General features: G+C 36.6%; 1 protein-coding gene across 2 annotated transcripts in view; it reads left to right on the top strand.

Annotated features, from left to right (window-relative positions):
- arhgap42b (Rho GTPase activating protein 42b) overlaps positions 1-24,249 on the top strand; it is a 131,750-nt gene that overhangs the window by 87,800 nt on the left and 19,701 nt on the right. The window contains exons 6-16 of one of the 2 annotated variants that reach the window (XM_088345562.1): positions 7,888-7,989; positions 8,092-8,202; positions 9,935-10,039; positions 15,995-16,124; positions 16,708-16,805; positions 17,539-17,648; positions 19,153-19,209; positions 20,223-20,301; positions 21,721-21,760; positions 21,867-21,929; positions 21,997-22,071. In XM_088345562.1, the coding sequence (XP_088201688.1) occupies positions 7,888-7,989; positions 8,092-8,202; positions 9,935-10,039; positions 15,995-16,124; positions 16,708-16,805; positions 17,539-17,648; positions 19,153-19,209; positions 20,223-20,301; positions 21,721-21,760; positions 21,867-21,929; positions 21,997-22,071 (970 nt within the window). The remainder of the gene's footprint in view (positions 1-7,887; positions 7,990-8,091; positions 8,203-9,934; positions 10,040-15,994; positions 16,125-16,707; positions 16,806-17,538; positions 17,649-19,152; positions 19,210-20,222; positions 20,302-21,720; positions 21,761-21,866; positions 21,930-21,996; positions 22,072-24,249) is intronic. The other variant, XM_088345563.1, reaches the window with a different exon arrangement.

Raw genomic sequence — 24,249 nt, 5'->3', positions numbered from 1 at the left:
TAAAATTTCTGTCTTCTTCCATGAAAAAAACGTGTGGCATCGTCTACGATACAGAACACTAGCATAGTCTTCTTCTGCGCTTAAAAACGAGCTTCTTCTCATTAACTAAAAGTTACCATGTTCTTCCACGACATACACTAGTGGCATCTTTTTCTTCATATATATATATATATATATATATATATATATATATATACTGGACTGTCTCAGAAAATTAGAATATTGTGATAAAGTTCTTTATTTTCTGTAATGCAATTAAAAAAACTAAAATGTCATACATTCTGGATTCATTACACATCAACTGAACTATTTCAAGCCTTTTATTATTTGAATATTGCTGATTTTGGCTTACAGCTGAAAAAAACTCAAAAATCCTATCTCAAAATATTAGAATACTTCCTCAGACCAAGTAAAAAAATAATTTTATAACAGCAAAACTAAATCAAACATTTGAAAATGTCCATTGATGCACTCAGTACTTGGTTGGGAATCCTTTTGCACGGATTACTGCATCAATCCGGCGTGGCATGGAGGCAATCAGCCTGTGGCATTGCTGAGGTGTTATTGATGCCCAGGATGCTTCGATAGCGGCCTTCAGCTCATTTGCATTTGTAGGTCTGGTGTCTTTCATCTCCTTCTTAACTATACCCCACAAATTCTCGATGGGGTTCAGGTCAGGGGAATTAGCAGGCCAATCAAGGACAGTGATGCCATGGTCAGTGCACCAGTTACTGGTGGTTTTGGCACTGTGGGCAGGTGCCAGATCATGCTGGAAAATGAAATCCTCATCTCCATAGAGCTTTTCAGCAGATGGAAGCATGTAGTGCTCTAAAATTTCTTGGTACACAGTTGCATTTACTCTGGACTTGATGAAACACAGTGGACCAACACCAGCAGCTGACATGGCTCCCCAAACCATTGCTGACTGTGGGAACTTCACACTGGATTTCAAGCAACTTGGATTTTGCTCCTCTCCAGCCTTTCTTCAGACTCTGGCGCCTTGACTCCCAAATGAAATTCAAAACTTGCTTTCGTCTGAAAAGAGGACTTTGGACCACTCTGCAACTGTCCAGTGCTTCTTCTCCATAGCCCAAGTCAGACGCTTCTTCCGTTGTCTTGAGTTCAGAAGCTATTGTAGCCCATTTCCCGGACACGTCTGTGAACTGTGGCTTTTGATACCTGGACTCCAGCTTCAGCCCACTGTCTTTGAAGCTCCCCCAAATTCTGGAAGCGGCTCTTCTTCACAATTTTGTTAAGGCGGCGGTCATCTCTCTTGGTTGTGCAGCGTTTCCGGCCACATTTTTCCCTTCCAACAGACTTTTTGTGGATATGCTTTGAAACTGCACTCTGTGAACAGCCTGCTCTTTGAGAATTTTCCTTTTGTGTCTTACCCTCCTGATGGAGGGTATCAATGATGGTCCTATGGACAGCAGTCTTCCCCATACTTGTGATTTAGTTTACTGAACCAAGCTGAGTGTTTTTAAGGCTCAGGAAACCCTCGCAAGGTGTTTCGAGTTAATTAGATGATTCAGGTGATTAGTTGAATAGCCTACTTGTATACTTTTTCATGATATTCTAATATTTTGAGATAGGATTTTTGAGTTTTCTTAAGCTGTAAGCCAAATTCAGCAATATTCAAATAATAAAAGGCTTGAAATAGTTCAGTTGATGTGTAATGAATCCAGAATGTATGACATTTTTGTTTTTTTAATTGCATTACAGAAAATAAAGAACTTTATCACAATATTCTAATTTTCTGAGACAGTCCAGTATATATATAGGGGTTTTCATTTCATAACCAGGAAAATGCAAATGCAGATCATTTAACCAACGTGTCAATTATTATTTGAATTGGTCACTATTGGCCCAAGTTATTCAGAGGTTTAGAAGTCCTTTTTAGAATTTACAGGGCCGTACAGGCTAAAGAAGGGTAAAACAAAGCCTGCAATTGGCCCAACAAGATGTAAATCACAAGTAAGGTTGTTCTACGGACTAGAGAAAATAATTTCATGAAGCTAAGAAGACAACCAGCAACAAGAGACGTCTATCAATGCAGAAATGTTTTTGGGCGGATTTATTTTATTTTTTGGCATTATTGTGTATTTTGGAGTACGTAAATATTTCACACTGTTGGATTCACTACACTCACGCATGTAATGGGACCATGGTTGTGTATTATCATCGAGTCTTTGGTGAGCTATAGTTTTCGAATATCTTGTCTCAGACTGATCGTAATGCTTCTGTGATGAGAATATTTTTAATTGATCATCATATCTTGAATCCCAAGAGTTTAAGCCTTCCAATGATATGTGGCATGACATATTTTAGTGACATCTTACAGACACCATGTCTGTATGTGTCTTAGACACTTACTTGCTTCTCAACGGCCGGGCTGTTTGACTGACTTATCTGACTGTTTTGTTGACTTTCCTACTGTAGCGCCTCATAGTCCGGTGCACTTTATGCATGCAAATTTATGACAAAAGACTATTTTTGAGGGGTGCGCCTTATAATGCAGAAAATAAGGTACTTAACAGAGTAAGTAGTTGCAAAACTAAATGAATTATTTGACAAAGTAAAAGTACTTTTATACTTAATTAGTTTGTCAACAGAACATAAATATTTGAAAACTTAACTAGTTACTTGACGGGGTAAAACTACTTCAATACTAACAGAATACAAGCATTTTAATACTTAACAGATTACTTGATTGAGTAAAAGTACTTTAATAATGAATGAGTTGTTTAACATAATAAAATTAGTGAAATGCTTAAGAACAGACTTGATTTGACGGAATTGTCATGATTACTGATTCGGGTCACCTGCGGCTGCCCCGGTGGCGCCAACAGCCCTGGTCGCTGATTGGCTCCTTGCCACTTTTTAAAACCCCCAACTCCCTGTTTCGGGCGTCCGATCATTGCGAACCTTCAGCTCCCGCTAAGGCAAGCCTTCCGAACCTGACTCCCTGTTTTTGACTCCCGTACGATTCCCGTTTTTCGACCCGTTTATGAACCTAACTACGCCTGTTCTGCCCGACGCCTGCCTACGACCTCTATTACGAACTTGACATCACCTCTGATCTCCAGCCCTGGTCAAACGACTTGCCATTCCCGCCTGTCTTCTTCCGACACGGAAGTGTCACTCCCACCTTGCTCGCTCCCGCTCTCCGTCAGTCCTCGGATCAAGCGATCCTTACTCTCACTCTCTTTCAATAAAACTAAGAAACTAACGCAATTGGGTTCCCGTCTCCGTTCCTGGTCCCTGACAGAAATATAAGTTCTTGAATACTTGATGAATCACTTGACAGAGTAAAAACACTTTAATACCTTACAGGTTACATGAAAGAATACAAGTATTTCAATACTTCACAAATTACTTGACGGAGAAAAAGTATTTCAATACTTAATGACATGACAAGGTAAAAGTACTTCAATGCATAACCAATTACTTTACAGAGTAAAATTACTAAACGGGTTACATGAAAGAATAGAAATAAGTATCGGAATTTCAATAACAAATTACTCGACAGACGAAAGGTACATCACCACTTAATCAGTTACTTAACATAATCAAAGTATTTTAATTCTTAGCACATAACTTGACAGAATAAAAGCACTTTCAATACTTAATGACTGACTTGACAAAGTAAAATTACTTCAATACTTAGTTACGCAACATAAACAATGTATTTCAATACTTTTCGAATTACTTAACAGTGGAAAATTATTTCAAAAACAAGTTATTCAAAACAGTAAAAGAAATTCAATACTTATGTATATACTTGAGTAAAAGTACCTCAGTACTTAATGAGTTCCTTGACAGTACTTCAAAACTCAATGCATTACTTTCTACCATTTTTCAACTTGTCGAAAATCGCTGAGCAGGCATGCGCTGGTCCGAATTCCAAATGTTACATGTTAGGAATTAAAGTGCATTTACTGTGTCTGGTACTTCAGTATTTGACCACTTTAAGAATAGATCAATGAATATATTTAATGAGGGGAGCGGGCGCAGACAAAACTCAATTTCTTATTTTATTGATATTCCTGTCGTGAGCGTGACTGTGTTTTCTTTGTCACCAGTATGCCTGATTCAAAAATAATCTCACCTCAACAACACTTTCCCAACCGAAGCATTTTTTTCCCCATGGAGAAAAAGTTCTTGTGGGAAATGTATATTCTGTCACATTACACTTAATCGTATTTATTTTTTTGGACTTTTGCTCATCTCTCTCGACAACAGCGCCGCCTTTATCCCGGCAGAAAAAAAAATCAATGGCGGCAGCTACAGTGGAAATGAGAAGCCACGTGAAATTATCTATTGATTTTCTCTTTTTAACGTCTCTTTTCTTTCTCTCTAGCGATGAGATTGTTTTGCGGGGAGTTTTAAGTCGCTGAGGTGGAACGCCGTTGTGGGTCCGGTCAACGGGGGATTTTGGGGGCATGGGAATGAAAACAAATGGGAGGGCTCTGGTTTCAAGACCCTCTCCCCATCCTTTCCTTTCCCTGTTTCTGTTAAAGTGGCTCATACGTCATTAAGAGTCACTTCTAAATTTATTTTGCCATGTTTGGGAGGGATTACTGTAAACCCTCCCCTACACTCCGTAATCATTCACTCTTTCGCCGTTGTGGAATTTTTATGTCGTGGCCCAAGAAGTTCATGAAGGAGTCAAGTGAAATATATGTGTATATATATATATACATATATATATATATATATATATATATATATATTTTACACATACATAAAACAAGGTAAAAGTAAGGTAAAACCTCAATACTCAATACTTAGAGATGGATGAATTTAATCGTCTTTATTGTAATTGATAACACCGTAGTGAACACTGTATGCAACGGGATTAGACATGGCTCTCCAGGGGAAGCATGTAATAAAGACTTTAAAAGAAAAAAAGAGAAAACACTAAAGCACAGGTGCAAACATGACCGCTAAGGGATTGAATCCGGCCCACGAGACAACACTCAGAGAAGCGCAAGAGAAAAACAAGCTTCAGGTTGAAATATGTCAACTTGATATTGCCAAAGCCAGGTGCCTCTCACTAAAACACTGTACTTGTATTTATTTTTCTCTCTCTCTCTGTCTCTCTTTCTTTCTTTTCCACCCCTTTTCTCCCACCCTGCCTCTGTCTCTTTCACTCTCTGTCTCTCTTTTTCCCTTCTTTTGTTGCTCTTTGTCTTTTTCTCTCTCTGTGTCTTTTAACCTCTTTTGCCCTAACTACCTTTTTTCCTTTTCTGTCTTTTATCTTTCTCTCTTCATACCCTTTGCGCTTTATTTTCTCTTTTCTCTCCTTCTGTCTTTGTATTTCTCTTTGGATTTATTTCTTCCTCTCCCTTTCTTTTACCCCTCTCTCACGACTTTTTATCTTTTGTTTCTCACACTCTCTCCCTCTCTCCCTTTTTCTTTCTTTGTCCCGCCCTCTCTCCTTTTCCCTCCCTCTTTCTTTTATTTCTTTATCTCTCTTTTTCTTTCTCTTTAATCTACTAGTCCGGCCCCCGACAGAATGTTTGGTCTTTCGTGTGGCCCCCGAGTTAAAATGAGTTTGACGCCCCTGCACTAAAGACTGAGACTACAAAAGGTAGAAAAGTTACAAGGGTAAAAGTACTTCAATACTTAACAAGTTAACAGATACATACCGTGCCGTTAAGTATTTTCCCCCTTCCTGATTACTATTTTTTTTTTGCATATTTATCCCTCATTAAGGTTTCAGATCATGAAACCAATTTTAATATGACACAGAGAAACTCTAAGGAAAATCAAGATTTGATTTTGAAATGTTGTTTCCATTTACCAAAGCACAATACAAATTTAGGCCTATGTGGCCCATTGGAAAAAGTAATTGCTTGTAATTTTTCCAAGGCTGTAGGGTTCCAGCGAACCACTGTCAGAGCCATAATCTACAAATAGAGAAAAATGGGAACAGTGGCAAACCTTCCCAGGATTGGTCCATCAATTAAGATTACTCCAAAAGTGCCACCACAGCTCATCCAGGAGGTTTCAAGAGAACCTCGAAAACATCTAAAAAAACTGCAGGCTTTGCTAGCCTCAGTTAAGGTCATGACTCCACTATGAAAGGGGAAAGACACTGGCCAGAAATGGCATCCATCGGATAGTTCCCGATAACCACTGCTGTCACAAAATAACACAAAGTTGTCTCACATGTGCCATAAAGCATCTTTGGAGAAGCATTCTGGCGATTGATGAGTAAAAAATGGAACTTTTTGGATGGTGTGCAGCCCGTTACATTTGCCGTAAAAATGGCAAAGCATTTGACAAATATTAATGATGCCAACAGTAAAGCATGGTGGTAGCAGTGTGAGGGTCTAGGGCTGCTTTGCTGCCTCGGGACCAGGAAGGTGGTGATCTATGGTTGAAGTATTAATGAATTCAGGTGTTTACTAAAATATTCTGAAGGAGAACGTATGGCCATAAGTTCTTGCCCTCAAACACAAGTGCTCTTGGGTCATACAGCAGGACAATGATCCGAAACACACCAGCGAGCCCAACTATGAATGGCTAAAAAAAATGTTCTGGAATGGCCAAGTCAAAGTTTAAATCCATTTCAGATGCTGGGGTGTGGCCTCAAACAGGTAGTTCATGCTAGAAAACTCAGTATAGCAGATTTGAAAAACGTTTTCCCAAAAAAGTGAGCCAACATTCCTCCACAGCGTTGTGAAAGACTCATTCCTCAATTATCGTAGTTTAATTTCTGTTATTGCTGCCCAGGGCTTTTAGGTTCAGGGGAAAATTGCTTTTACACATATTGCCAGATAGGTTATGATTTTTTTGTGTGTGTCTTAATGAATGGAATCAACATTTCAAAACTGCATTTTGTATTTTCTTGGGTTGTCCCTTTGTGATATTAAACTTGGTTTGATGACCTGAAATATTTGTGAGCGATGAATATGTAAAAAACAGAGTCAATGACGTCTGCTATTGCCGGTTTTTGACAATCCGTCCGAAATCTGCAAGGCGGACGTAGCGTTAGCCCGACTAGTCAAGTCAAGTCATGTTTATTTGTATAGCCCTTAATCACAAGGAGTCTCAAATGGCTGCACAGACCATAGATTATTCCAAACTACAGACTATTATTACACCATCCCCTGATCTAAAACCTACATGAGGGCAAGGAAAAATTCATAAACCTCAACATGAGGAAAGTGAAGAAACCTTGAGAATGGAACGCACATGAGGTAATGCCACTTCCAGGATGACCAGGCTGCAATGGATGTTGTAATAACAATACATTTTCGACTTAACTAGAGGCAATTTTTGTAACTGGAGGCAATATTTTCCCGTTCAGGTACTTCATAACCTGAAACTTTTGTCCGTAGAGACAATTGTAAGTGGAGGTTCCACTGTACTTCACAATTTACTTAACAGAGTAAAAGTTATTCAATACATAACAAGTTACTTGACAAAGTAAAAGTACTTAAACCCTTAACGTGTTACTTTACAGGGTAAAAGTTATTCACTACTTGATAAGTTAGTCACGGGGTAAAATTAATTCAATACTAAACAATTTACTTAACATAATATAAAATTATTTAAATACTTGGATAATTACTTAACAATGTATAATTACGTCAATACTTAATTATTTTTTTTTTTATTATTTTAAGTAATAAGTTGAAAATTACTTGACAGCTTTTTTTTTCCAGTTATATGTGTATGTATATAAACATAACTGTGTATTTGTTTTTGTATTTTTGTTTTTTCTTCTGGTCTTTTTTCCTTTAATGGCTCCGGTTTGACTTCACGTATCAAGTGTAAATGTGGTTTGACTGCCTCCTAGTGGCAGCTTCCTTTTACAAAAAAGAAAAACGCATCATTTAAGCTCTTCTTTTTTGTAACTGTTCCTGTTTATTTCAGGACGGCAAGAAGAAATTCGATAAAGAGACCGAAAAATATTACTCTACACTTGAAAGGCACCTCAACCTGTCGTCTAAAAAGAAAGAAGCTTATCTCCAGGAGGTAAAATCCAAACTAAAAAAAAAACGATGCAGCTTTGCCATTTCGAGACGAGTAAAGCTCAAATTTCTGACTGGACTTTTTTTTTTTTTTTCTTGTGCTCAGGCCGACACGCACATTGATAAAGAGAGGCAACTCTTTTACGATGCGTCCCTTGAGTATGTCTTCAAAATACAAGAAGTGCAAGAAAAGAAGAAGTTTGAGTTTGTGGAGCCGGTGGGTTCAAAGTTTTGATTTTGCCATACAAGTTACTTGAAAGAGTAGAAGCAGTTAAATACCTCATGAGTTGCTTACCAAGGTACAAAATAATTCAATACTTTACATGGTACAAGAGTGTAGGAACTTTAAGACTTAAAGAATTACTTGACACAGTAAAAGTCATTCAAAAGGAATATATTCTTAATGAATATATTCTTAATAACTTATTTGATTGAGTAAAATTACCTCAATAGGTAATGAGATATTTGTCAGAATAAAATTGTTTCAATACTTAACAAGGTACATAATGAGTTACTTGACAGGGTAGTTTTACTTCAATCCTTAACTTGTTACTTTACAGGGTAAAAGTTATTCAATACTTAAAAACCCCGTTGGGTGATTTATTATCAAATTTCTTAAATGAGTAAGCACTTCAATACTAAATAATTGACTGAGTAAAAGTTCTTCAATACTTAACAAGTTACTTGATAAAATCACTCAATACTCAACAACTTGACACAGTGAAAGTACTTGAATACTTAACGTATTACTTAGAATAAATGTTATTCAAAAATTGATGGGATACTTTAGAGGGTCCCACTACAGGCTAACAAATGTTTCCAAACGGTCTCCAACCGGGAACCTTTCGCATGTCAGGCGAATGTGCTGCACTACGAAAAGGGCATATTTACTCAACTAATTAATTAATAGTAATAATTCGATTAAAAGTAATTCAATATTTTTGGACAGAGTAAAAGTACTTGAATAATTACGAGTTACTTTACAGAGTAATAACACCTCCTTATTTTTTAGCTTCTTAACATGGTAGTAGTACTTTATTACTTAGGGAGTTACTTCACAGAGTAAAAGTATTTAATACTTAATGAGTTACTAGGCACAGAAATATTATTTCAATATTTAACCAGTTAACAGGGTAAAAGTACCTAACAAATTACTAAACAGAGTAACATTAATTCAATACGTATAGAGTTACACAAAGCAGTATAAGTAATTTAATTCTTTATGATGACTACAATAACTTAATTAATCAACGAGTCACTTGACAGAATATAGTACTTCAATACTTAGAGTTACTTAACTGGGTACAAGTGTTTCCATACTAACCAGTTACCTCACAGGATTAAAGTACATTTATACTTATCAAGTTTTTAACATAGTCAAAGTACCTCAATACATAACAAGTGACTTGACAGGGTAAGTGGACTTCAATAATTAATGAGTTGCTTAACAGAATATAAGTACTTAACTACTTACTGAGTTATTTAAAACATTATACTATAATTCAAAACTTTATAAGTCACCTGAGGTAGTGTATAATAACTTGATTAATCAACGAGTTGCTTAGCAGAATACCAGTACTGAAATACTTAAAGAGTTACTTAACTGTATTTCAATATTCAAACAGTTACATAACAGGCTAAAAATGCATTAATACTTAACAAGTTTATTAACAGAGGGAAAGTACCTCAATACTGAACGAGTTAGTTGAGTAAGGTATTTCAACATTAAACGAATTGTGATTTCAATTTATTGTCTAATTTCTCAATGTCTACTCTCATAATTATCAGAGCGCACACTTCACCACAAAATGAAGTGATTTTTCGAAAAGATACGAGTGCTACAATCCGTGCTGGAACAACAACTACTACTCAACCCTGGAGGGGTTTGGAGCAAGAGGGTCACTGGAAAGTGAAGCTCACCGTTAACTTTTTGTGTTACCCATCCACAGCTGCTGGCCTTCCTGCAGGGCTTGTTTACGTTCTACCATGAAGGATACGAGTTGGCTCACGAGTTCGAGCCCTACAAGCAGCAGCTCCAGTTCAACCTGCAGAACGTAAGTGCCTACCCGCATCCTCGCATTTCTCCGCTGCCGCTTGTAAATGAGATGCTGGCTGCAATTTTTTCTGACCTTATGAGTTAAAGATTTCCCTGGCGTCTTAATAAAAGTACCGATGCTTGTTTTTTGAGAGGACAAGAAAAAAAATTCCCTAGAGTCTTAAGTAAAGCCATATTTTTATTTAAGATAGTATATAATATATATTTCCTTCATAAATCACATTACCCACTAAGTTTGGATTGATTGAGATTGTGTTATTTCCCCACTGGTTATCATATACATGTAACCATATATACATATATATGGTAACCAGTAAGTTAATAACAGCTTTGATAAACAATTGTCAAAAAAATAATGGCGCTTATCTTGGTCCTGTCTCCTTGACAACCAAAATGCTTTTCATTTTATTTTTGTCATGTAATCAGATTTTTTACCAGTCTCTTGATTTTGGACTTCGGGAGACCGGAGAGTAGTGCATTACAGTAATTAATGAATTATAATCTCCGCAACGGACTGAGACAGATGGAAAAAAGCTTTTCTGGTAATATTCATAACGTGTGTTTGAAAGGACAGATTGGTGTCAAATGTGACACCTAAATTTTTGACTGAGTCACTCTGGGTGATATTACATTTTTCAATGTTCAGAGCAGTTTTTAAGAACAAGTCACGGCATTTAGATGGACCAATAACTAACATTTCGGTCTTCTCAGAGTAGAGGCGCAAGAAGTTGAGTGAGATCTATTCTTTTATCTCAGTGAGGCAGGCCTCCAAATTTCCACAATTTAGTGTGGCAGAATTCTCCATCGGAAGATATAGTTTAGTGCAGGGGTCGGGAACCTTTTGGACTCAAAGAGCCATAAAAGCAAAAAATATTAATTTTATTTTGGGAAAGAGCCACACCATATATTATGAGACAAATTTACTAAATTGCTAAACCCGCGCCCCAGACAAAAGCTTAGTCTTCAGCACATTTATTTTTGATGATTTGATAAAAATTATGAAAAGAGAATAATGCCAGAGCCCCTGTCCCAAAATCAACAAACATACCACTTTAAACTTGTCTCTTTCTTGCAATTACTCAAGATCGGTTAAACTCATTTTGACCCTTTTTTTTCATGTATTTAATATTGTTTTGGCTTTGCGTGTACCTGAGTAGAATAGATTTCTCAAGTTTTGAACAGGATGGAGAACTTTTGCACGCAAATTTGTCTCTGAGCCACAGATACTCATAGAAAGAGCCATATATGGCTCGCGAGCCATAGGTTCCCGACCCCTGGTTTAGTGTCATCTGCGTAGCAATGGAAATTGATATTATACTTGCGAATTATATCCCCCAATGGAAGCATGTACAGTGATTTGCCAAACTATTTGCCCCCCTTGAACTTTGTGACCTTTTGCCACATTTCAGACTACAAACACAAAGATATAAAACTGTAATTTCTTGTGAAGCATCAACAATAAGTGGGACACAATCATAAAGTGGAACACACTTTATTGGATATTCTAAACTTCTTTAACAAATAAGAAACGAAAAAGTGGGTGTGCAAAAATATTCATCCCCATTGAGTTAATACTTTATAGCGCCACCTTTTGCTGTGATTACAGTCGCTTGGGGTATGTGTTAAAGTCAATCATTATTATGACTTTTTCGTGGCCATATTTGCACAGATAAAATACATGTATATAGTTTAATTCTACATGATGGTGGGAGCAAAAAACTCACGCTCCTTCTTGGCTGAGGTCCCGGACAGAGAGAGAGCGGGAGTGTTTATTAATGACAGAGGAATCAGTACAGAGCCAGAACACGACTTCAAAATAAAAGAATACAAGATTGATAAAAGTACAAGAGATATAATTACACTCATTGTTGAAACGTTACTTTATGTGTGTGTTTGTATGAGAAACATTGTTTTTATATTTAGTAATATAAAAACAAGCTAATTACCTTGAGACAGAAAATCAAGAGATTTACATTGAAAACCTGACAGTATGTCTCTATCAGTTTTGCACAACGAGAAACTGATATTTCTTCCCATTTCTCCTTGCAAAACAGCTCAAGCTCAACGTCTTGCAAACATACCGTCTTGCATTGTTGCCAAAAAGTTCGATTTTGGTCTCATCTGACCAGAGCACCTTCTTCCACATGTTTTTTGTGTCTCCCAGGTGGCTTGTGGCAAACTTTAAACAACACTTTTTACAAAATGGCTTCCTTCTTGCCACTCTTCCATAAAGGCCAGAATTGTGCAGTATACGACTGATTGTTGTCCTCTGGACAGATTCTCCCACCTCAGCTGTAGCCCTCTGCAGTTCATCCAGAGTGACCTTGGGCCTCTTGGCTGCATCTCTGATAATTTTTCTCCGTGTATGAGCTAAAAGTTTAGGGGGACGGCCCGATCTTGGTAGATTTGCAGTGGTCTGATACTCCTTCCATTTAATAGTATGGCTTGCACAGTGCTCCTTGGGATGTTTAAAGCTTGAGAAATCTGTTCATATCCAAATCCAGGTTTAAACTTCTCCACAACAGTATCTCGACCTGCCTGGTGTGTTCCTCATTCTTCTGAGACTATCACAGTGCAGGTGCATTTATACAGAGACCTGATTCCAGACAGCTGGATTCCATTTATCATTGTTAGTTATTTAGATCAACATTGAATGGTTCAGAGATCCTCACTGAACTTCTGGACAGAGTTTGCTGCACTGAAAGTAAAGGAGCTGAATAATTTTGCATACCCACTTTTTCGTTTTTTTGTTTGTTAAAAAAGTTTAAAATATCTAATAAAGTGTGTTCCACGTCAATATTGTGTCCTACTTATTGTTGATTCTTCACAAGAAATTACAGTTTTATATCTTTCTGTTTGAAGTCTGTAATGTGGCAAACGGTCACAAAGTTCAAGGGGGCTGAATAGTTTCGCAAGCCACTGTAAGAGACCAAATTTTAATTGTGCTGAACCTTTGAACTTAGCTGAAGTCTTTGTAGAAATCGCCACAAGATGTCGCCGTTCGGCCGTGTTGAGTCTCAGGCGTCGGTTGACAGGTGAGATCGATGAAAAAATATTGGTGGAATTAGGCACAATTCCATCATCATCGTGTCCTTCTCTGCCATTTCCAAAATCAGCTTTGCAGTCCCGCCGATGTAACTCCCTTAGCTTAGCACCATGGCCCGAGCGACCTCCCCGCTTTTGTTTGCGATCTCTACGCCGTCTCCGCCGCTTCGTAACTTGGTTGGCCACCCACGAACATGCCGCAACCCTTTGAATTTCTTGCGGGTTATCAAAGGTGGCATAAAAAGTGCCAAAAAAGTCGTAATTTAGATTAAGACCCACATACCCACAGAATTTCCTCGCGACTATAGGTATTTTTGGCCAAGCATGTGTCCAGAAAAGATAGCAAAATAGACAAGAGATCTGCAAAAAATAGAAAATTAGCTCAAGAGCTGTGAGCCGGTGCGTCCATGCGCGCCGCCGTCATCGTCCAGAAACCTACATTTGTTTTGTTCCAATTAAAAACATTGGAGAATGTAGCAGTTATTGAACTCCACAATCCAAGCCATTCTATTGTAAATTACTGAGTGTGGATGCATTTGTATTGATGGCATTTGCACCACTAAATATCATTGGTGTTTCATTTTGGGCAATGGTTATACAAAAGATTATTTTGCTTTTCCCATTTAGATAATTTGAAGTATGAAGAAATGTGTTTGCTATGAGATGACGTTGGTGTTTCATTTTGGTCAAAGCTGACAAAAACTGTAAATCTTTTCTTTATAACAAATGTGGTATCACTGTCACGTGAAAAAAGGTATCTTAATTTTTTTATTTTGTTTGCTTTTACGAAATGTTTACATGTTAATGGAGTCACATTGTCCAAAACACTTGCTAAAAATGGATTCATTTTAAGGACAACTCCCAAAATATATTTATTATCTAGCCCCAAAAACATAAACATTGTTTAAAGGTTAAAATTGCTATTTTATTTTCACAATAGTGACAATATACAAGGTATTCCAAGATGTTTGACCCCATTGTGTAGGCCAATAATTATGACATTTTTCGTTGGACCTCAAATGTTCACACCTTGTGTAGAAACATTTCAAGTTTTCTTGTGTAACATTTGGCGTTTGGCAACTTGTCGTTGGCTGCAATGATGCCTTAAGCCAGAAGATGGCGTCAGCAAATTTCAGACAGCACATTCAAGCTCTATCGAGTAATTCATGAGATATGGGCATTTAGAGTGAGTTCAACCATTTTGGAACACTGGAAAATGTAATTTATTGTATTGATAAATTGTAGGAATGTATCAAGCACTGTTTACTGGACTATTGAATTTAAAAAATGCTTATCCTACTTAAACATCCATAAAAAAATGTTAAAGCAGTTATTGTATTTTCACTCATGGATTCAACACTTCAAAATCAACTGTTCACCTGAGCAAGCGTTTTTCAAAAGTCAATTTTTCCATAAAATGTCCCCTTTGATATATTCTGCCCTTAATTAAACAAAATAAGAGAAAGGTTAAGAGTCAAAGAACAGCGAGTTGCTTTCTACAGCAGTAGTAGCTCGGCTTCTGGAAATGAGCCTGACGCAGCATCCGTGGCGTTGACATTTCACACTGGCTGTGAATGCCCCGTCGGGCTTGGGGGGTTGAAGTGGAGGAACGATAACTCTGCAAGGCTGCATCAGCACCACTGCTCCACACTATGACACAATGCAGTCGGTGGCGCTGAGCGAGTTCTACAAATACTCTTTTCGCTTGTATGATGAACCTCCTTCACGTTCATTTGAATTGTGTTTTTAAGTGTATCATTTTGAGTCTTTAAATTCTCACACAAAAACAAGTTTAGGCTTATCCTAAAACCGTACCGGTGCTAATAGAAATGCATTTTGCGACTAATAATAGTTGTATACAATTTTTCGCCATGTGGAAATCAATGACAATAAATGCGGGGCGGTAATTCACCAAAATGATTGTGCAAACCGCCTCAAACTCTTTTAATTTTTTTTTTTTTTTGCGATTAGGGGTTTATCCAATAAAATAAAATTACACCGATGCTTATGCGTCGCTAATACCTTCTGAACCCCTGGTACACCAGATAAAAACACAAAAATAACAAATGTATTAAACTGCCTGTGTGTAACATACGTGTTTAGAAATAACTATACATCTAATGGAAATGAAATTGTATTTACGTTTGATTTGACTTAACCTAGTACAGTAGTGTTGTTGGGTTGATGCGGAGGGGAGAAGAGACGGCGGCTTAAAATAAAAACCGATTCGAATACTTCCACTCGTGAGGATTGTGTTGCCCGGAGAAGTCTATGCCTCCTTATTTATAACAATAGTCTTGATCATTGATTGGTTACTTCCATGCAACTTAGCGAGGGTAGACATTTGTGTGTCTTCTCCGTATTTATTAATATTTCTTTGTATTTCTTGATGATCACAAACTATGCTTTCATAGTTATCGGGTTTTTGCTTCTTTCTTAGTATCACTGCAAGCCTTGGAATATATAGTGAATAAATACACGACAAAAATGCAGAATTATATCACACACAACTTTTTGATCTGCATCAATGGAAATGCATCATGGGAAGTAGTTTACCCAAAAGCATATCAGATTTTTTTATGATGCGCAAACCAATACCAAACTAACATTTTTTTATGAAAGACATTTCAGAGACGTAACCTATAATACGTACAAACTCCGCAAAATTTGAGTTTTGATGTGCCCACACAATAATTTGCAATTGATGTTGTATAGTGAGGAAAATGACCTAAAGATGGGCTGAAAAAAACCGTCATACTTCACTGAAAGTGGAAAATGTCATAGGGTGGGGTTGCCGTATCTTGGGGTCCTTGTGTATTTTTTCTGTTCTAATTCGTCCAGAAATATATATCTACATTTAAAATTACATTAACTTTTACTTCAGTCACAGTAATGTTCTCCATGGCAGACGCGCAACAACTTTCTAAGCACCAAGCAGGAAGTGGAAAAACTGATGCAGAGGATCCGATCTGCTGACCAAGACTACAAAGCTCCGGGACGCTGGAGCATGGAGGGGTTCCTCTACGTGCAGGAGAAACGTGAGTTTTTACATCATAACAGTCAGTCAAAGAGAGCAAATTGTTTTATAACAGAATATTCCGGGCACAAATAAGTTATACAGAGCTGATTGTAAATCTATGACAAAAGTAAACTTGAATGGTGTGCCACTGTTGAATAAAGCCGTGTCCTTATGATGATAGCCTCAACATTCTTGGAGAAATCTTAGTCAAGCCGCTAAACGTTTGCCTGAGAAAATCAGTAGTATACTATTTTGTTTAACAGGGATGGGAGTTTGAGTTTGCTTGATGATATCTTCCACCTATGCCCTGGCACTCAGCAATGGGCTTGTTAACGCACCTCATTTATGATTTATTTCCCTTGAAGTGTTAGAGACCTTATCCCCCGAATGTTTAGAAATAACTGAAATAATGAAAAAGTTATAAATAAAGGAATTAGACAATCATGAATAATTGTAGGAGGTAACATATCTCAAAATAAACTATTTATACTGTTTTTTCCTGAAATGACAGCAGCTTAGCTAACCAGGAAATGTAAGATAATGTGTGTTATAATTTATTTTGGTTGGAAATGTGTGAAGATGATTTTGTTGTTGTGTTTTAGGTCCCCTGGGCTGCACATGGGCGAGACATTACTGCACGTATGAAAAAAGCAGCAAAACTTTAACCATGAGAAATACCGACAAGTCGGCTAATAAACAGGTACACTAAATTATAGGGACGCACAATAATTATTGGGCCAATAACCGCCACACATTTGGTCACAGTTACAGCTTAGACAATGCTACTTGAGAGAAATGAGTGATATATTTGTTTCTTGGCCAATGAATTTAAGTATTGGAGGCACTTGTAGAATGTTTAGAAGTATTGGTCTAGTTTGTTAGGGAAAACGTAATAAAAACAGTAATAATATAATTTAAATAATATAAAACTGACACCCTCTCTTGTTATTTTTTACCCAGATAAAGGATTAAAATGAGCAAAATGATCTCAGAGGTTTTTATTAATTTTACTTGGAACTGAATAGAAATAATCAGTTCAAAGATAATCCTTAAAATTTCCAAAGGAAAACTGCTAATTGCTCAAGATTTATGTTTTCATTTTTTTTTTTTTTCTTATTCATTCACATATTTATTTGTTTCTTTATTGAATTTTTAGAAGAACTTAATTTATAGTATACAATTGTCTTTAGCTTATTCGACTTAGCTACGTGTTTTTTATGTACCGGTGATTATTTTAATGTTTGTACAGTACTACAATCGTTTTATTGCCACTAGATGGCACTAGTCTCTTATGTTTTGGTGTTCTAGAACTGTTTGGTTTTGTTCTTTTAGCTAATTATTAAATTTCAATATAACCGATTTTTTTTGTGTTTCTTTACCAGATACTTCTCCTTTTTTAAAATGCATTTGTTTTTGCATTCCTTTTTTTTCAGAACGGTTTGGTGCCAAACCAGCCCGAGATGTTTAAACTGAAGTCCTGCATCCGGAGGAAGACGGACTCCATTGACAAGCGCTTCTGCTTCGACGTGGAGGTGGTGGAAAGGTCTGTGATAGGGCAGGAAAAAAATGAAAATCCTTCTAACTTCTTTTCTGAAGACATAACTCCGAATATGTGGTTCCGATTTACTCGATTAACTGGTCGTGTCCCAGCAGAGACTAGAGTTAACATCCTCCAAGGTTTCCATGTTTTCATCTTTCTTTGAGTCTGGCATGAATCCCCCTTACCTTTTCTTTTAAACAATAATCCTTGACAATATTGGTAATTCTCTTGCCACTAGATGGCAATAAGTGTTTCGTGTATTGGTCTTTCAGAAATATCTGTTGGACACACAGCAGCATTACTATTATCCTGAATGTGGATGCAGTTTTCTTAAGGTCATTTTTAGCCACAAGAGGGCAATACTATTTCATGATTTAGTGTTTCAGAACGGTTAGGTGCCGAACCAAGGAAGTTCCCGGTGTGAGTTGTGGCCCACAACAGAGCTATTATTGTCCTGACTCCCGATTGTGGATGGATTTGTATTAAGATCATTTTTTTGCCAATAAATGACAATAGTACTTCATGTTTTGGTGGTGACAGTTTGGTGATGAAGCTGCCAAATTACGAGTCTGAGATGTGGCCTTCTGCAGCTCCCTGGATTTTGTAGATCTGAGTTTATCCTCTTTACCAAACGGTTTTGTTGATTGTGACTGTTGCTTTCCTTGCCCTAGACAAATAAACATGATTTTACCTTGACCTGACTTGACTTGACCACACGTTAGGGCATTGAAGTGCCAGTTTGTGTTTTAGTGTATCAGATTGAACTCTTCCGACTGCAATTTTTATTTTTATTTTTTTTTAGTAAAAACTCAATAATGCATCTTTCTTAACTTAACTTTATTTATAAAGCCCTTTAAAACTGAAGACAAAGTGATCTACACATATAAAACATAGGTGACAAAAAAAACTTAAATAACCGTGAAATCGTGAAGACACTTAAAAAGTATAAAAAAAAATAATCAAATAATAAAAAAGGAACAAAGTCTCGTGTTGAGTCAAAAGCCCCCCCAAAAAATTAAGGCTAGTTTTAAAAATGTCTGATGTGCAAGGGCAATCTCTTCCAAAGTTTGGAAGCAGTAACAGAAAAGGATGTGTCCCCTCTAAGCTTCCTCTTAGACCTCGGTACCTCCAGCAGCAGCTGATCGGCTGACAGGAGGCACCAAGCAGGAACATGACAGTGAAAAGGTCACTGAGGTAAGCAGGGGCAAAGCAAATTAAACATTTAGGAACAAATAAAATAATCTTAAAATGAACTCTGTAATGCATGGGCAGCCAGTGAAGCCAGAACCAGTGTAATATGCTCTACTTCGGTGTGCCGGTTAAAAGTCTAGCAGCAGCGTTTTAATACAGTGCATTGCAGTGGTCCAGCCGAGATGTGATTATGGCATGAATCACAATCTCACAAATATTTTTGGAAAGAAGTGAGGGATTACTCTAACCTGGTTGTTTTAAACCTGTTCCCAGCTTGTTTTTCCTGTCCTTTTTTTCTGTCCTGATGTCGAGGTAGAAACTGCGTCTGCCGCGGAACTCTTTTCAGGCCGCTTCGGTTGTACTATAAAGTCCGGTACGTGAGTTGCATGTGCATTGTGTTTGCGTGTAACCATTAACTTATGATTTGCATATCTTTTCTCTGCAACTATGTGCATGTGCTTTTGTTCTACAGCATTTTGGTGTACTTGTTAAAATCAAATATTTCAATAAGTGCAGTTTTATTATGATTATTATTTAGTCTTTATTTTAATTTTTATTTCATGTGTATTTCATTTTATTTGGGATTTCATTGTTTTCAGGCTAATACTGATTTCAACACTGTTTATAATCAGACATACAAAAAAACAAGGATTCATAATATGTATAAATAATAATAATTATTATTATTATGTCATTATTATATGACATTATTATATATTGCATTTATTACATTCTTATAAAAATATTTTTGATTGTTTTTATTGATTATTGTATTATTTATTTTATTTTTATTGAAGCTAACAAGTCAATCTTACAAGCATAAAATCACCTTTTTGAAAGTCTTATTTTTTATTAGTTTATCATTTTATCATCCTTATCATATGATACTATCATATTGTTTTTTTTATATTTTTTATTTTTATTGTATCAATTCACTACAGTTGTCGTCTTGAACTGTTATATTAATTAAATCTATATATTATTTTATTTTATTTTTTCTTATTATTTACTTCAGATGAGAAAAAGTGGTGTAATGTTGCAGAAAAACATTTTAAAAAGTGGATGACATTTTATTTAAAAGGTAATTAAATCTTACTGATATTACTTTTAAAATTCTACTATTAAATATCATTAAAATAATGTAGTTCTCTTATTTAATTATTTTGAATTTGACTCACCTATGAATCAATTAATCACCGTGCTTTTTTTAATAACAAAAAAAAAACGGCGATGCATGGCGGGTGTGCGCTGGTGAATAGGTTTTGCAGCTTTGAATCAAGAGTGGGAATGGGAAGCACTGGCAAGCTCCATTTGCTCACATTTCAACATCCATTCGTGACCATGACGTCATACTTAATTTTATTTTCTTATTTTTTTTTCATGCAGGCATGGCATCATGACGCTGCAGGCGCTGTCTGAGTCCAACAGGAGGTTGTGGCTAGAGGCCATGGATGGAAAAGAACCGGTAGGGGGATTCCATTGTTATCTTAACATTATTTTTTCTCATATTTTTATTTTATTTAACGTGTTTATCTTGGAGGGCCACGAATTATTTCGTTGAAAACAATCTTCACTTGGTCGTTATAATTGACAATGAAAGCAATTTAAATTATATCATGGTCCACTGGCACTCTCTTGTGTTTCTTTTGTAAATGACAGCTTGCTTGCCTCGTAGTTATTCAATTTCTAAACGTTACAATTTTAAAGCTCATTAAATGACCCCGTGAGTTGTAAATGCTGTGTAAAAAATACATGGAAATATCTAAATAGATAATTGAGGATTAAATTGTTATGGGATTTTGCATTCGTTTTCCATCCGTTTTCAAATTTTTCTGTATTTGTATTCTGCAAAATTTAAATAAAATAATAAGGTTTCTTGTTCCAATAGCAAATCATTTTGCTCATTTTTTTTATCCAATTTTTAAATCATTTTGCAAATGCCTTTTTCCCTCTTCTTTTACCAAATTTTTATTTTGTTTTTCTAAAAGTTTTTCTTAATCTTAAAAGAGGAACAATATTCTGGAATGTAAAATGAATATTCTCATATTTTTAATAAGTAAAGATAACACTTACAATGAATCATAAGAAAAAACAAATTCAAACTGAGCAAAATTATCTTTAAGTTAAGCAATTTTGCTCGTTTTACATTATTTTTCTTTTTTTTACTCCATACGTACCTAAAGTAAAATAATAAAAGATCATCTGATTTGTTCTCATGTTTTCTTGAACTAAAATAGTTGTTTTCAAAATATATGTGAAATCTTAAAAGGAAATCATGTTTTTACATTTGTAATGACTTAAAATATTTCACTAAAATAAATTATAAAATGAGGAAAATAATCTGAAATTGAAAAAAATGTTCTCATATTAATAATACACGTAAAACAATACCGTAAAAAAATTTAACAGAACAATTTACTAGTTGAGCAAAAATGTGATTGAAAAGTTTGTTATTTTTGCATTTTGAATTACATTTCTCCCAATTTTTACATTGGACATTTCATTATAATGAATGAATCCCATTTGTATATTTATAATTGTATAAAATATTTAAAGTGAAATACGTTTTAAATGTCAGTTGTTTTGTATAGCCCTTATTCACAAAAATTCTAAAGGGACTGGATCATTACAAAAAAGTCTGTTTATTCATTTTTTTAATTACTAACACATATAAGGTTAATTAATTAATAACTATTAGAATGAGAAATAAAATAGTTATTAGCAACTTACAAGAATGGGTAACTCAATTGTATGCAAAAGAAAATAGTACAATAAATCTAAGCATTCAGTAGGCGGCGTTCAAATAAATAATCAAACCCTTTTTTTAACGATAGGTCCCACTACTAATTTTACATTAGTTTCTTTGCTTTTCCTTCTTGTCTAGATTTACAACCTGCCTGCAATCCTGAGCAAGAAAGAAGAGAGTAAGTGTGACTTTAAATCCTTCCCATGGCTCGCACTGCTAATTTATTCAGTGTCCGTATTCAAAGTGTTTTATGTAAATAAATCAAGCGTGGTATACTTTCCCAGCTTTTCTTAACGAGGCCGGATTCAACTTTGTGAGGAAGTGTATTGAGCTGGTGGAGAGCAGAGGTCAGTCGAGTTGAGTGGAGTCGTGATCGATATGGAATCATTTTTCCTGACTTTGACCGTCTTGCAGGTTTAAATACGATGGGGCTGTACCGGATCGGAGGCGTGAACTCCAAAGTGCAAAGGCTGATGTCCACCGCTTTTTGTAAGTAGAAACGGGAAGCCGTCTTTATACAGTCGCAACATCAAGTCGTGCTGTACGTAAGTCAAGTCAAGTCATGTTTATTTGTATAGCCCTAATCACAAAGAGTCTCAAAGGGCTGCACAGATCAAAGACTATTGCAAACTACAGACTATTATGACACCATCCCCTCATCTAAAACCTACATGAGGGCAAATAATACACATATTGTCAACATAAAATATAGGTTATTCATATGTGATAGAATAGAAGTGTGTTTTAAGCTTAGATTTAAACATTTCCACCGAGGTTGCAGATCGAATCTCAGAGGGATGAACTTTCCACAACATCTGGGCCCGAATGGAGAATGCTCTCGAACCCGCGGATCTCTTCTTGGCTCTTGGGATCACTAGTAGACCAGCGTTTTCAGAGCGAAGGCTCCGGACCGGAACATAGATTTTGTATAACACCAACAGAACCTTAAAATCACATGTTAAGCTAACAGGGAGCCAATGCAAGTTAGCTGAAATCGGGGTGATGTGATCAAACTTAAAAGCCTCACTGCAGCATTTTGTACGTGAGTGTGTGTATACGTATATATATATGTATGTGTGTGTGTGTGTGTGTGTGTGTGTGTGTGCGTGTGTGTGTATATGTATATACTGTATATGTATGTGTGTCTGTGTGTGCATGTGTGTGTACGTATATATACATACGTGTGTGTGTGTGTGTGTGTGTGTGTGTGTGTGTGTGTGTGTGTGTGTGTGTGTATATATGGATGTGTGTGTGTATACGTAAATATACGTATGTGTGTGTACGTATAAATACGTCTGTGTGTGTGTGTGTGTGTGCGTGTACCTATATATACATGTGTGTGTGTGTGTTTGTGTGTGCGTGCTTGTGTTTGTGTGCTTGTGTGTGTGTGTTTGTGTGTGTGTGTGTGTGTACGCGTACATGTGTGTGTGTGTGTGTGTTTGTGTGTGTGTGTGTTTGTGTGTGTGTGTGTGTGTGTGTGTGTGTGTGTGTGTGTGTGTATATATATATATATATACGTACAGTGAAGAAAATAAGTTTTTTAACACCTAGCTTATTTGCTAATCCCACTTAGAAATCATGGAGTGGTCTGAAATTTTCATCTTTGGTGCATGCCCACTGTGAGAGAGAATAACTAAAAAGAAAAATCCATAAATCACAATGCATTTTTTTAACGATTTATTTGTGTGATACAGCTGCAAATACGTATTTGAACACTTGTGTATCATCTAGAATTCTCCATGTGTCATCCTGAATCAGATGCACCTGTATGAGGTCGTGAGCTGCGTAAAGACACCTGTCCTCTATGCAATCAGTTAGACTTTCACTTGTAACATGGCAAAGAGCTGTCCAAAAACACCAGAGACAAAATTTTACACCTCCACAAGGCGGGAAAGGGCTACGGAGCTATTGCCAAGCAGCTTGGTGAAAAAAGGTCCACTGTTGGAGCAATCATTAGAAAATGGAACAAGCTAAACATGGCAGACAATCTCAATCGGAGTGGAGCCCCATGCAAGATATCACCCGTGGGGTCTCAATCATTCTAAGAAAGATGAGGAATCAGCCCGGAACTACACGACAGGAGTTGGTCAATGACCTGAAAAGAGCTGGGACCAAGGTTCCAAGGTTACTGTAGGTAATACACTAAGACATCATGATTTGAAATCATGCATGGCACAAAAGATTCCCCTGCATAAACCAGCGCATGCCGTCTTGAGTTTGCATATGACCATTTGGATGATACAGAGGAGTCATAGAAGAAAGTTTCGTTGTCAAATGAGGCCAAAATAGAACTTTTTGGTCATAATTCCACTATGCGTGTTTGGAGGAAGAAGGCTGAAGAGTACAATCCGAAGAACAACATCCCTACTGTGAAGCATGGGGGTGGTAGAAACATTCTTTGGGGATGTTTTTCTGCACATGGTACGGAACGAGTGCACTGCATTAAAGAGAGGATGAATGGGGCCATGTATTGCAAGATTTTGGGGAACCAACACAACAACAACCCAAAGCACGCAGCCAGTAAAACCAAGGAGTGGCTCTGAAGGAAGCATATCAAGGTTTTAGCATGGCCCAGCCAGTCTCCAGACCTGAACCCAATCAAAAATCTTTGGAGTGAGCTCAAACTCTGTGTTTCTCAGCGACAGCCCAGAAACCTGACTGAAGCTT

This window comes from Urocampus carinirostris, chromosome 10, assembly GCF_059441175.1.
Source record: "Urocampus carinirostris isolate Australia breed hairy pipefish chromosome 10, RoL_Ucar_1.0, whole genome shotgun sequence".
Taxonomy (NCBI): Eukaryota; Metazoa; Chordata; class Actinopteri; order Syngnathiformes; family Syngnathidae; genus Urocampus; species Urocampus carinirostris.
The sequence above is the reverse complement of the archived record's forward strand: the minus strand, read 5'-3'. Positions and strand labels throughout refer to the sequence as shown.